This window comes from Aotus nancymaae, unplaced genomic scaffold (genome assembly GCF_030222135.1).
Source record: "Aotus nancymaae isolate 86718 unplaced genomic scaffold, 86718_ANA_hifiasm-v0.15.2.pri h1tg000036l, whole genome shotgun sequence".
Classification (NCBI taxonomy): Eukaryota; Metazoa; Chordata; class Mammalia; order Primates; family Aotidae; genus Aotus; species Aotus nancymaae.
This window is the reverse complement of record NW_026988450.1, coordinates 48,704,231-48,718,651: the sequence shown is the minus strand read 5'-3', so window position 1 is coordinate 48,718,651 and position 14,421 is coordinate 48,704,231. Positions and strand designations below refer to the sequence as shown.

General features: G+C 38.4%; 1 protein-coding gene across 6 annotated transcripts in view; it reads right to left on the bottom strand.

Annotated features, from left to right (window-relative positions):
- VPS13B (vacuolar protein sorting 13 homolog B) overlaps window positions 1–14,421 on the bottom strand; it is an 839,649-nt gene that overhangs the window by 95,068 nt on the left and 730,160 nt on the right. For all 6 annotated transcript variants that reach the window (XM_012455820.2, XM_021675751.2, XM_021675750.2 and 3 more), the window contains exons 40-41: window positions 11,416–11,612; window positions 1,058–1,239 (exon numbers count right to left, since the gene is read on the bottom strand). In XM_012455820.2, the coding sequence (XP_012311243.2) occupies window positions 1,058–1,239; window positions 11,416–11,612 (379 nt within the window). The remainder of the gene's footprint in view (window positions 1–1,057; window positions 1,240–11,415; window positions 11,613–14,421) is intronic.

Here is a 14,421-nt window from a genome sequence, read left to right as displayed (position 1 = left end):
TCAAAGAGAGGTAGAGAAAGCAGGTTCAACTTCATTTTTGCTGAAAAGGCAAGATGCTTAACAGCAGTTAGGTTTGGTTTTAATCTGATTTTCTCCTCCTCCCTTCATTCCCTGTAGGTTAAAAACCTAATAAATGAATCAAAACGTATCACCTAGAAAAGGTTTGGTACAGAACATAAAGCTTGAGAAATAATTACTTAAGTAATATTAGTAAACTTATAAAAGGCCACTTTTGGTGTGTGGGAAAATTTAAACATCCTTCTAAACTTGAAAAAATGAGAACCCTCTAAATTAATTTGAGACTATGCCTATCTTTTGTGGAAGGTATTCATGCTTTTGAAATCGGGCAATACCAAGTACTTTTGGAATCTGTTTGCTACTAATGTAATGACTCAGGATACTGAATAAAGAGATCTGATATGGTTTCGTTGGGTCCCCACCCAAATCTCATTTTGAATTCCCATGTGTGTGGGAAGGACCCAGTGGGAGATAACTGAATCATCGGGGAAGGTTTTTCCTGTGCTGTTCTCGTGATAGTGAATACATCTCAGGAGATCTCATTGTTATATAAAAACAGGAGTTTCCCTGCACAAGCTCTCTTTGTCTGCTGCCATCCATGTTAAGATGTGACTTGCTTCTCCTTGCCTTCTGCCATGATTGTGAGGTTTCCCCAGCCATGTGGAACTGTAAGTCCGTTAAACCTCTTTTTCTTCCCAGTCCTGGGTATGTCTTTATCAGCAGTGTGACAATGGACTACTACAAGATCATAACTGGAATTATGACAAAACCAGCAAATTTTGTAACTTCCTTGAAAATTCTCATTAGGTAGCTCAAAAACATGTCAGCTTAATACCACTGACAACTTATAGGTTCATAAGTTGGTTCAGAAGTAAAGGGTATGCCTGTGCCAAGTCAACCTCAGAATAACTTTGCCACTGCTCACTTTATACTTCCAGAAAATAAATGATCTAAGACTGATGACTTTTGTCTGGAAGACACTCCAGAGAAAATGGTAGGTATTAAACGGATGTTATTCTGATGCTAAAGCAAAGAGTACCTGTGCCTAGTTGGTCAAGGTGATGACAAAGGCGGAATTCCAGGTGAGCAAACTGGAAGGAAACGCAAAGGGATGGGACAAACCATGGGGTAAAGCAGGAGTCGACTCTGGTACAGGCAGCCAGGGCTGTTGGAGTCACAAGTGGATCACAAGTGCTTTGAGAACCAGACTCACTTGCAGAGCTATGGGAAAGAGGTGATAAAAGAAGTTCAATAACCAAAATTGCCCAATATTACATAAGTGAAATATCTTTTTATAAGGGTTTCTAAAACTAGTACTCAAAATCCTATAGTCAATATTTTATCAAATCTTCTGTATTTTCTGATGTGAATTAGTTGTTTTTTAAAATTAAGTTCGTGTTAGGCCAGGTGTGGTGGCTCATGCTTGTTATCCTAGTACTTTGGGAGGCCGAGGCAGCAGGATCACTTGTGCTCAGGAGTTCGAGACCAGCCTGGGTAACATAGAGAAACCTCATCTCTACAGAAAATTAGCTGGGTGTGGTGGCATGAACCTGCAGTCCCAGCTACTCAGTGGCTGAGGTAGGAGAACTGCTTTGGCACAGCAGGTCAAGGCTGTCAAGCACTGCATTCCTGCCTCGGTGACAGAGCCAGACCCTGTCTCAAAAAAAAAAGTTCACATTGATTATTCTCTATGAATTGTTCACAGAAAACTTTCAAAGCATTCCTCAACTGTCAAGTCATGCTGACCTAACTCCAAATCAATTTGCTTCCATCCACATCTCACAAAACTTATGGGGCATTTGTTCCGTTATTAGTTTAAGACCAATGCAATTCAGAGAATGATTCTGCCATTCAAAGACCCAATACTTTGATATCAACATAAATATTTCACTTTCGTTTTACTTCTCCAGATTGTCCACATACATATTCCTATAGGAGTCAGTCAATATTCTTCATTAAGTACTCACTGAATACTGTACTAGGTACCATAAAAGTTATGACCAAGTCCAGAAGAATGAGGGTCCTATGGACAACTACAATGCATGGGTTCTCTCTTCGCTTGCCCATTCTCTTAACACTATTTTATACAAGTTAAATCTTTTTTTTTTTTTTGAGATGGACTATTGCTTTGTTGTCCAGGCCAGGCTGGAGTACAGTGGAATAATCGCGGCTCACCTGCAACCTCTGCCTCCCAGGTTCAAGTGATTCTTCTACCTCAGCCTCCCAAGTAGGTGGGATTGCAAGCGCCTGCCACCATGCCTGACTAATTTTTGTGTTTTTAGTAGAGATGGGGTTTCACCATGTTGATCAGGCTGGCCTTGAACTCCTGACCTCAAGTGATCCATCAGCCTCGGTCTCCCAAAGTGCTAGGGTTTCAGGTGCGAGCCACCATGACTAGCCTATACAAGTTAAATCTAATTAAAATGAATAGTGAAGGCATCCATAGAAGGGAAGATGTCTGCACATGGTGGCTGTTCCAGTGCACAGGAAGCATGCTGCCTAGATTGCATTAATGCTAGTAGGAGCACAAGACCTGGGAATTTGGGATCGTTGGGGAAGAACAAGGTGTGTCCTGTTAATTGTGGATCACTGAATCGATGTTACCCTTTTCCCATTACTCACTGTCCTCCACTCTCTTCTTTTCAACCTGAAATATGCTCTGTAGCTATCACAGCCTGGCTCCCAAATCCATGAGGAGCCTAAGGACAAGCACTGTGATTTATAGTATTCTAGGGAGAACTATGACAGGAAACACTAAAGAAACAAATTCTTGATTTTCAAAGAACTCACGGTGATACTCAATACATAGACATTTACAAAAATGATCAAACAGATCCACCACCCAGGAATAGGAAAGTGGGAAAGGCTGCCAGAGCGGAAACACAAGAGGAGTTTAATGGCATGGGGGAATCATGTGGGATTTTCAGAGGTGTGACTCTTCCATTGGATTTTGGAAGAGGTTGTGAACAGGCTGGTGAAAATGAAAGCTAGGAGCATTCCAACATGTTTCTGCATTGTTTAACCTCAAAGAGTTTACAGTAATGTGGTGTAAGCATTTACTGCAATGCTAGTAAATCTCCATTGCGTACAAAGAAAACAGACTCTGGAGCACTAGGTTATGACTATGCAAAAAATGCAGTTAAGTATATTCTTAAAACATCTATAACTGAGGAACGTAATCCAAGTAACTTTCTAGGAATTTATCTGTAGAGTTAACAAAACATTTCATTGTCAAGATAAAATTAAAACTTGTATTTATTCAGAAACAGGAAAATATATTAGTTGTACATGTGTTTTACACATTAGGATTCTTTCCCGTATACTACTCATAAAAGTTTTTAGAAATGGGGTACAATGTTAGTCAAAATATTATTAAAAATCCAGGCAAGAGTTCTATGGGGCCAGTTTTTAAAAACGGGTACACAGTTTGAGGTGTTTATCTGAAGCATTTTTCTGGCCAATTATAATTTTTGACATGCTAAGATTTTCCAAGATTTATTTTCTACCTCCCAAGAGTGGCAAATATTATAACATATTGCAAAAGGTTGCTAAAACATCAGGAGTATCTAATACAATCTTTACTTATAACAAATTGATAAATCCTTCACTTTTCCTAAATTAAGTGCACAAAGCAATAGCCAGACATATTTTTAGGTATATACAGTAACTCCTGAATCATAAAATCATACTCCAGTAAGCATTAGTGCCAGTAACACTACTCTAGTCAGCGATACTCCTTCAATCTTGGAATCCTGACTAAAATGGTTACTAGGTTAATCTATATTCAAAAAGTAAGGCTTTTATTTAAAAATTGGAGTCAACAAAATCACACATTTCTTAAACACAAAATATAGTACATGTAATTTAAATATACTTTATTTTTTCATTAGCACATTTATAGTTTTTGATATTCTTAAATCACCATTGTATACTATAAAAGTAGCATGTATGTGTTTATCTTTTACCTAAGGATTAAAGAGGTCTAAGTACAACAGGACTCAATAGTCATAAATATGAGTGATGACCCTGCTAGAGACTTGCAGTAGCTACATTTGTATAATTCTCCTAATTAGGTACAACAGTGGACTTTAATCTGATTCAGATCTCAAAAGGTAAAACATCACATGCATAATAGGCAGAAATAGAGATGTAAAAAAAACTCACAACTTATAATAGTTATATTTCAACACTTCCCCTTTTCCCAAAAGACTTTTAAAATAGGTCAAATTCATGGCCAATGGCAATGCTCACAGAATTACCTGGTGCTCTTCACTTTTAACATGCTGGAAAATAGCTCCTGGAAGCAAGACCTCTCAAATAGTAATAAACACAATTCACTATTCAGTAGTTTATTCAAAGAGCTTTAAGTTCAGAGGTCTATTTAAGTGCTATTTTTAGAACAGTGGAAATATTCTAGACAATGCAAAGGATGGCAGGTGTTTTATTTATTCCTTCGTTTTAGCCAAAGAATTACTTACCAACTGTCCTGAGTGACCTATAGAGGGGATCAATTCTTTAAACGAGGAGTGTCCAGTACATCTAGACATAGACTGATCCTATCTTAATGGCACTGTGGGGACCTAGGCACAATCCCTAAAGATCCAGCCCTGAATGCCACTCTGGGGTAAACCTCTACAGCACAGCAGGTAATGATGCCCTGAACTTCTTTATGGATCCCTTTATGGTAATAAAGATTTTATAATATAGTATAATATAGCATAAATATTAAGCAGAGAATGACCAGGGTAGGAGAATCTAGAATAAAATGTATGCACTGCATTTATATTGTAGTATTGGGCGAGTTATTTCACCTGACTAAATTTCAGTATTTTTCATTTACAAAATGAGTACAGTAATTAGACCTGTCTTTTTCAAGTATTATTACATGAGCTACTGCATATAAACTACTTAGCATCATGTCCACTATTTGATTAAAGCATGGGGAGAAATGCCACATATAGGTGAAGGGGAGGAAGGCAGCAAATCACACTGCCACGCATGCACCTATGCAACAATCTTGCATGTTCTTCACATGTACCCCAAAACCTAAAATGCAATTTAAAAAATGATGGAAAAAATCCACCCCTCTTTTTCTTGTTGGCAAGACAAGGTATCATACTGGCTATATAGGTTAACGTTAAGTGATTCTCTTTAGCTTTCTAAGAGGGATCTCACAACAGCATATTGGCATTCATCTCAATAGGGCACTGCCTCTCAACATTGGTTCATATAAATTCTCCTCTACCCACTGCATGAACACTGCTCTGTCCATCCGAGGAGAGTGCTGAATGGCTGAGAGAGGACGCGGGAGGACGTGTGTGCCTGCTGCACTGTGTTCCTTCCACTCCTTACAATGGTTGTTTTCCAAATGTCTTAACCCTAACTCCAAATAACAAGCACACTTTTACTGTAATCCAGTATACACACATAAAACAGGGAAAAAGGTTTTCTGACAATATGACACACACTATTTTCTATTGTGAAAATATGTGAATATATATAAAACATAACATTTATCATTTTAACCATTTTAAAGTGTACAGTTCAGCGACATAAAGTACATTCACACTGTTGTGCACCCATCACCTCCATCCCTCTCTAGAACTTTTTAATTTTTCCAAGATGAAACTCCATGTCCATTAAATTCTCACTCCCCACAGACCCTGGCAGCCACTACTATACTCCCCACGAATTTGACTACTCTTGGGATCACATATAAGTAGAATCATATAATACTTGTTTTTTCTCAAATTATTTTCTATTTTATGTCATTTAAAAAATTCCAGTTGTAACCAGTTATTTAATAACCCACGAATGTGCTCCAATTTGTAGTTTGAAAAATAACCTTAAATTAGCCCTCAGGTAAAACACTCCTTTAAATCTAACTTACAAAAAAAAAAAAGGAAGAGTAATCTCTCAAGGTTCAGAGTAAGCAACATGACAAAGAGAGTTCATAAGCACCATCATCCAAGAACTCTGAGACCTGAGGAGCACCTGAGTACTTCGGGGTCTGTGTATGTGAGAAGAACTACATGGCAAAGGCCAACTCCCTGGAGGACTTTGTACACAGAGTTCAATAACCAACTAAAAGGAAATAACAAAGGGCCTCAAAAGCAAACCTGGTGAAAAAAGTAAGTATTTTTTCTACTCAAGGAAGAGAAGACAAAACTCAGCTTTAGCCCTAGGGAAGGATAAAGGAGAGAATTTTCTGAATAAATCCTGGATTATACCAGTGTGTAACTAGAAACACAGATGACAAAGCAGTTCCAAATGTCAAGATTTATGTCTGAATGGCTTATAAAACTAAACAAGTTACCCAAAAAATCTAGATACATCTAAAAGTGCAGACCCAAGTAGCCAAATGAAGAGAAACAATATCTGGAAGGCCACAGTCAGTTTTTGGGAAGAGAGAGTTCAACCAGCAGAGAGAAAAGAAATGATTCAGGGACTTATCCACCATCATGCTTTCTCTGATTCCTTCACTGTCTGTATACACAAGAACCAAGGTTTTGTGGAATGAAAAGCTTCTTCACATTCACATACTCATTCATACACACACAGGCTGTGGATTGCTATCTCAAAGATTACCAAATATGAGTGGACAGTGATTTTTTTAATGAGATCTTAAGGGAGTAAGAAGAAGAAGAAAAAAATATATACATATATATACTAAAAAGCACATCCAAAGATGGAAGCACTTTATAAAACTCACCAGAGGTTTAATTTTTATCACATGAGGAAAGATCTATACACCCTTAAGCCATTTCTCTTTCCAAGATCCCTTCTGTCATGAGTCAGCATTTTGGGGGTAAGGATAAAAAGTCCTTATAACCAATCTGCTCTCACATGCTTTAATACTGTGAGAAGATGACCATGAAATATGGACAAGAAAGTACCAACGTCTTGGGACAGATCAAGAGTTTAACATTATCATCAAACAACTTATACATATTGAGATCTGCACAGTTACTATTGTGTTATATGATAAATGTCTGTAATTTGTGTGACTTTTCACAGCCAAAATAAGTATTTCTGGAGTTAGCTCTTCAGGGGTAAGGGAAGAGAGAGAAAAAAAAGTAAAAAGTAGTTCTGATCCATCAGAAGACATCTGACTGATATCAAGCCCAGGGAACCTGCTAGGTTCCCTTTTATTCCTCACAGGGCTAGTCACCTGGTAAGAAGCTGCCAATTGCAAATATGAGTGTGTGCTTGCTGGGTGTCTTCTGTTTGTTCTCTCAGTCCACCTTCTACCATTCCCCACCTTCTTCTCTGCCTCTGGAAGGGAGCTTTCTAGACTGTACCAACAGGCTACTTTGTCCTCTGGCTTCTTCTTGGATTCAGTCAGTGGGAGGTACCCACAGGCAACTTAGAAGGCAGAAGGGGAGTGAGGTAATAGTATGTGTTTTCCTGGTTCCTCTGCAGCCAGATCTCTGTACATTAGCTGTGTTCCTCTACCAAACATAGCTACAAACACCCACTCCGAGTTAGAGTTTTGATAATGGCTCTATCGCTTGGCTCCCTTTGGCCTAAGTTTGGGACCGTTTCTCAGGGTTCCTAGCCCATACTTTCGTAGTTCATTAAACTCTCCTCAATCACCCAGTCTGACATGCCATCTGTTTCCTGTCAGAACCTGACTGATAAGAGGTTTACTTAGGCTTTAGCAACACGTAATGGGTGTAATACATGATGGGAGTAAGATAAACAGCTGAAATGGATAGCGTGACCAGGGCTCCAGAGGCTGCATACCTTGCCCCTAGACCAGTACACAGCAAATAGAAGAAGGGTTTCAAAGGTCAACACCATACAGGTCAATATTTACTTCAAATGCTCCCTCCCAAAAACCACAATAACATCAATCCATTTGTTTTCATATGACTAAGCAAACCATTAAAGATATTGGAACCTAATTAATGACTCATTTTTTATTTTTTGAGACAGAGTCTCGCTCTGTCACCCAGGAGGGAGTACAGTGGCATGATCTCGGTTCATTGCAACCTCTGCCTCCCAGGCTCAAGCAATCCTCCCACCTTAGCCTCCTGATTAGCTGGGACTACAGGCATGCACCGTTATGCTTGGCTAATTTTTAAAATTTTGTGGAGAAAAAGGTCTCACTATATTGCCCAGTCTGGTCTTGAACTCCTGGGCTCAAGCCATCTTCCCAAAGTGCTGGGATTATAGGTGTTAGCCACTGAGCCCAGCCAATTATTGACTCTTTTTGTCTTTAGTCATTTTCACTGGGGGCTCCCTGTCATCCACTGAACTGGCTGGTGCCTATTCATTCCTTAAAGTCTCAGTTTAGAAATTAATCTCTGAATACCAAATAGCATACTGGTAATGGAGACAGGCCTTAAACCTAGGTCTTCCACCTTGAAAGGTGGAATAGAAGTCTTCTGCCTCTATTAAATACTACCTGTATTTATATATTTACAGTGATGCCATTACCATAGGAACATTAAAACTTCATCTCAATTATAGGCAAGAGGCTTTTCTTTAAATTAGGCTTCATGGAATGTATTTTTGTGACCTTTCTTCTAGTAATGTCTAATGTCAATCCTTCTCAACCTACTGAGACTATCCCTTATAAGACAATTTCTAATCATAAAAGTGCCAGGTTTTTGTCCAGATTTAGATTTCTCATGTGACAGAATATACTGAGGCTAACTGTAAAAGCTTTCTGTCTGCATGAAATGTTGGCATATTATCAAAGCAGTACTGTTTTCTTTCTAGAAATTAGATGAATTATATTAAGGATACATATTATCCTTAATAGTGTTTTATTATGTTGACTTTTAAACCAACTCTTCTAATTTAATTTCATTAATATCAATTTCTACCTGAAAAAGTGATTAATCCCAAACAATTTAAAGTGAGATCAATTGTGAAATATTAGGTAAGGTGAAACACCCCTGGCGAGGACAAAGATCTGTGATCACAATGTCAGAAGCTTGGTGAAAAACTGCCTGACTTTGATTGTCTGCTTAAATTTTTGTTTCCTAAAGGTTCCACATTTCTATACTGCTAAGCTTACTACAAAAGTAATTTTTATAAATGTGTCAGATTCCGAGGCATTAACTTTCTCTATGCTTCTTTCAATGATGAAAACACATTATTTCATAATTAGAATCAAGGAAGTCAGTTCTAACTTGATACTATTAATGAAACTCAAATTTTAAAAAAATCGATATAGTTATCCATAGCTCTATTTTCTGATATTTCCTGGTTTCTGATGAGATAACCTAAACTTAGAAAAGGCAATCTTTCCATTCATCTGACAATTCATCACAGGATGGGTGTTCTTTTTATTACCGAATTATATATAAGTAAAATTAAAACACTACTTCTCTAATACATTTTCACTAATTCTGTAATAATAGCTAAACTGTTAGGAAGGTAAATATTTTTAAAGAGCCCAAATGACCTAGTAATAGAATATATGAAATATAAAACACATAACACATTATCAAGCATACAAAATAATCAATGAAAAAGACTATGAGGCTACAGACCAAAATGTTAACAGAAGTTATCTCAGTGTGATTATGGGCAGTGTTGTTTTATTTTTCAAATGTTCTTCAATGAACATATATTATTATTATTATTTTTTAGATAGAGTCTCACTGTGTCTACAGGCTGGAGTACAATGGCATGATCTTGGCTCACTGCAACCTCCGCCTCCCGGGTTCAAGTGATTCTCCTGCGTCAGCCTCCCGAGTAGCTGGGACTACAGGCACCTGCCACCACACCTAGCTAATTTTTATATTTTTAGTAGAGACAGGGTTTTACCATGTTGGCCAGGAAGGTCTTGATCTCTTGACCTTGTGATCAACTCGCCACGGCCTCCCAAAGTTCTGGGATTACAGGTGTGAGCCACCACACCAGGCCTGAACATATATTATTAATAAAAATAAATATTTCCAAAGAAAAAGTATTCACAATAATTTATAATAAAAAATAAGAACTAGACGATAAAGTGGTATGCTATGATTATAACCTTGTAAAATCGTGTACACATATGGGCAAAAATAAAGGTAACAGAGAAAAGAAAAAACATTTGATTTGCAAGGTATTGGAATGGTGGATGGTTTTTTTTATCTGTTATTGTCAGAATGTTGTTTCAGGGGAAAGAAAGAGGTACTACATAAAAGGAATAAGAGAACAACACTAAGCCAGCCCATCAGGAGAAGTGGCATGTGGGGCATTGACAGCAATGAACAGCATAGCCTCACAGTGCACATGATAGTATATGACCCAAGAAAACTGTTTCATTGGTTGTGGTTTACTTTGTTTATCGTCTTTTATGGGGGCATGAGCAAAAGGACTTAGCAGGGGTGTGTAAGCTAGAAGTGTTGAAGAATAGGTTGCTGAAGCCATTTTTCTCTACTGTAAATCAGTGGATGTGTTAAGTAGGTAAACACTGAAATATAATCTGGTCTAGAGATTTTATTTTATTTTTTTGGTGACAGGGTCTTACTTTGTCACCCAGGCTGGAGTGGAGTGGTGAGATCACGGTTCACTACAGCCTCGCCCTCCAGGGCTCAAGAGATCCTCCTCCTCCAGCTTCCCAAGTAGCTGGGACTACAGAGGCGTGCCACCACGCTAAGCTTTGTATTTTTTATAGAGATGGGGTTTCACCACATTGCTCAGGCTGATCTCGAACTTCTGGGCTCAAGAAGTCTGCCTGCCTTGGCCTTCCAAAGTGCTGGGATTACGGCTCTGAGCCACTGTGCCTGGCCAGCTCTAGGGATTTTTTATTCCCAAAGAGACTTTATAGGTGGATAAAACTTTAGCTGCATAAAATCCTTTGAGTATGAATTATATGGGTTAGCTAGACAAGTTTCCTAATGTCTGGAGGCTTGTCTTTTATCTTTTTTTGGGAGACAGTCATACTTTGTTGCCGGGGGAGGCTTGCCTTTTAAAGTTTTTAAAAACCAATTAAGACAAAAATATTTCTAAAATTTACCTTTTAGAAGGGGACAATTCATTTTACTTAACATTTCTTTTAATGCCCTAGGATAATCATTAAACATATTGATTATGATGTCATTAAGATTCTACTGAGGTGTGTATATGACTCTATTCCTCTGTATTTTGAGAGTCAAGATGACTAGACTTTTTGTTTAGTTTGCTTTTTTGTATTATTTTTTCTTTTTATATTTAAGGAACAGGTTCTTAGTGAGGGTTCACAGAGCTGCATTATGAGTAAAAACACAGGATTTTGAGTGCACAGACTTTGAAACATCAGATTTTGTCTTTCTTTGTGGTTCTCATCTGTTGTTCAGACAGATGCAGCTGCTAGACAGCTGAGATACAGTTAAGTGAGGGGTCACTAGATAGGAAAAGATGACTTGATCATTGTTTCCCAGGGTAATGCTATCATCTCATCTTTCACTGAATTACCTTTGGTCATCAGCTCCATTTTGACTGCTGTTCAAGACAATTCTCCAAAGATCTGAAGATACTAATTTCTTCTGGTCATTCATGAGATTGATATCCGGCAACTGCAGTTCACAAACTTTGCTTTCAGACAGACTAAATTCTCTAAATGCAACAAAAACTTTCTGGAGTTCATCCCAGTATTCCAAGCTACAAGGAACCTATGTTAAAATAAAAGAAAATTAGAAGTTGCAAATAGAAACTATGCTTTTATATTGGTTGAAATTCAAATTAAACCTTCATAAAAGTTATAATATTAAGACCTTTAGAGGAGAATAAGGTTATAAAAGACAGTAGTTAGAATTTCTTTTCATATTACTGTAGATTCATCCTGTTTGTTTTTAAAGATCAATTCAAAATTAATACATAAAAACAGCCAGATTTTAAAAGTAATAATGGGAACAAATTCTACAAGGTGTTAAATGTATTATAAACCCACAGTAAGAAAAAGATAAGGCTGGTGTAGTAACATACAAATAGATTAAAAGAAAAGAATAAAATAGCAGAGAAAGGGCTAAGTGCAGACAAAATTTTACTATGTAATGAAAGTGCTGGCCAGGCATGGTGGTTCATGGTTGTAATCCTAGCACTTTGGGAGGCCAAGGTGGGTAGATCACCTGAGGTCAGGAGTTCGAGACCAGCCTGGCCAACACGGTGTAACCCCGTCTCCACCAAAAATACAAAAATTAGCCAGGCCTGGTGGCATGCACCTGTAATCCCAGCTACTTGGGAGGCTGAGGCAGGGGAACTGCTTAAACTCAGGAGGCAGAGGTTGCAGTGAGCCGAGGTCATGCCACTGACTGCACTCCAGCCAGGGCAACAGAGCAAGATTCTGTCTCAAAAAAAAAAAAAAAATTAATGAAGGTGCCGTGTCAGGTAAATCGGAGAAAGATGAAAAAAGAAGTTGCAAGAACTGACTAGTCACTTGGTAAAACCAAAGTGGGTCCCTACATCATTCTTTAAAGTAAGCTCCAAAGGATAAAAATGCTGAAAGCGTAAGAGAAAAAACATGTTAGTATTTAAAAAATATTGTAATAGGGTAGCCTTTTGTAAGTATGGCATGAAACCCATGATAAAATCAAATTTAAAAAGTAAAATAGGATAAGATAGGTAATATTCGATGACAGGTCAAGGAATATTCATTCTGATAGGAGAGCGCTCTTACAAATCAATGAGAAAATGACACATAATCACAGAGAAAAGACTTTCTTTAAAAAAGGTAGATTTTACAAGTTCCTCAACTGTGCCAAATGTCTATTGCAAGCAGAGCATCCCCCTAGGGGCTCTTCTGCATCACCCTTGTGGGACTTTGGAATGTGGAGAACCAATGAAAACATGATGCGCATGCTGCTTGCCATGCCACAAGCAATAGACTTCTTTGCTTCTGACCAGGAGTCTTATGCCTTATGCCAGCATCCATGAAACACTAACAAGAAAACTTACTAGCTTGCACTGGGTAATATCCGAGAACCTGACGGCAATTAGATTACAGAAAAAAAAAAACTATAACCAGTCAGTAAACACAAAAAGTTACTCAACGTTACCAATACTCAAAGAGATTCAAATTAAAGCAAAAATGTAATATTTAATAACCTTTCAGTTTAAGAAGACTGACACGTCTAAATACTGTACAATTATGAGAAAAAAACTTTTTTTTTTTTTTGAGAGAGAGTTTCACTTTTTCACCCAGGCTTGAGTAAAGTGATACAATCCCAGCTCACTGCAACCTCCGCCCCTTGTGTTCAAGTGATTCTCCTGCCTCAGCCTCCTGAGTAGCTGGGATTACAGCCATGCACCATCACACTCAGCTAATTTTTTTTTTTGTTTGAGACCAAGTCTTGCTCTTGTCACCTAGGCTGGAGTGCAATGGCGTGATCTTGGCTCACTGCAACCTCTGCCTCCTAGGTTCAAGCGATTCTGCTGCCTCAGCTTCCCAAGTAGCTGGGATTACAGGTGCCTGCCACCACGCCCAGCTAATTTTTGTATTTTGAGTGGAGACAGGGTTTCGCTATGTTTGCCAGGCTGTTCTTGAACCCCAGACCTTGTAATCTACCTGCCTTGGCCTCCCAAAATGCTGAGATTACAGGCGTGAGTCACCTCGCCTGACCAATTTTTGTATTTTTAGTAGAGAAGGGGTTTCGTCATGTTGGCCAGGCTGGTTGGTCTTGAACTCCTGACCTCAGGTGATCCACCCGCCTCAGCCTCCCAAAGTGCTAGGATCACAGGAGTGAGCCACCACACCTGGCCAAAACTTTCTTTTTTTTCTGTAGGAAGTATGCTTCTAAGAATTTGTTTTACAGAGATTCCAAAGCAAGAGTATAAGTATGTACTTCAGTACTGTGTTTATTGATAAGAAAAGTTGAATATCTGTCAATAGAGGATTGGTTAAATGTAACATGCAGATCTATAGAATGTATTTCTACACAACTGTTAAAATGAATAAAGAATATCTCTAGGCCATGTGTGGTGGCTCATGCCTGTAATCCTAAAACTTTGGGAGGTCAAGGTGGGTGGATCACCTGAGGTCAGGAGTTTGAGACCAGCTTGACCATCAAGGCAAAACCCCGTCTCTACTAAAAATATAAAAATTAGCCAGGTGTGGTGGCACGCGCCTGTAGTTCCAGCTACTCAGAAGGCTGAGACAGGAGAATTGCTTAAACTCAGGAAGTGGAGGTTGCAGTGAGCCTAGATCATGCCACTGCACTCCATCCTGGGTGATGAAGTGAGACTGTCTAAAAAAAAAAAAAAACCTCTACATATTAACACAAAAGACATCTAGGAAATACTAAATTTAAAGTATTTTGTTTAGGATGAGAACATGTGGGTTGATCCTATTTGTCTTAAAAAATAAAAGAGTGGCTCAGATGTGTTTCTTTTTTGGAAGCATTCCCTAATTACCATCCTCAGAACTGATCACTTCCTCTCTTATGTCATCTCTATACCTAGTACACTCCTCTATCATAGGACTCA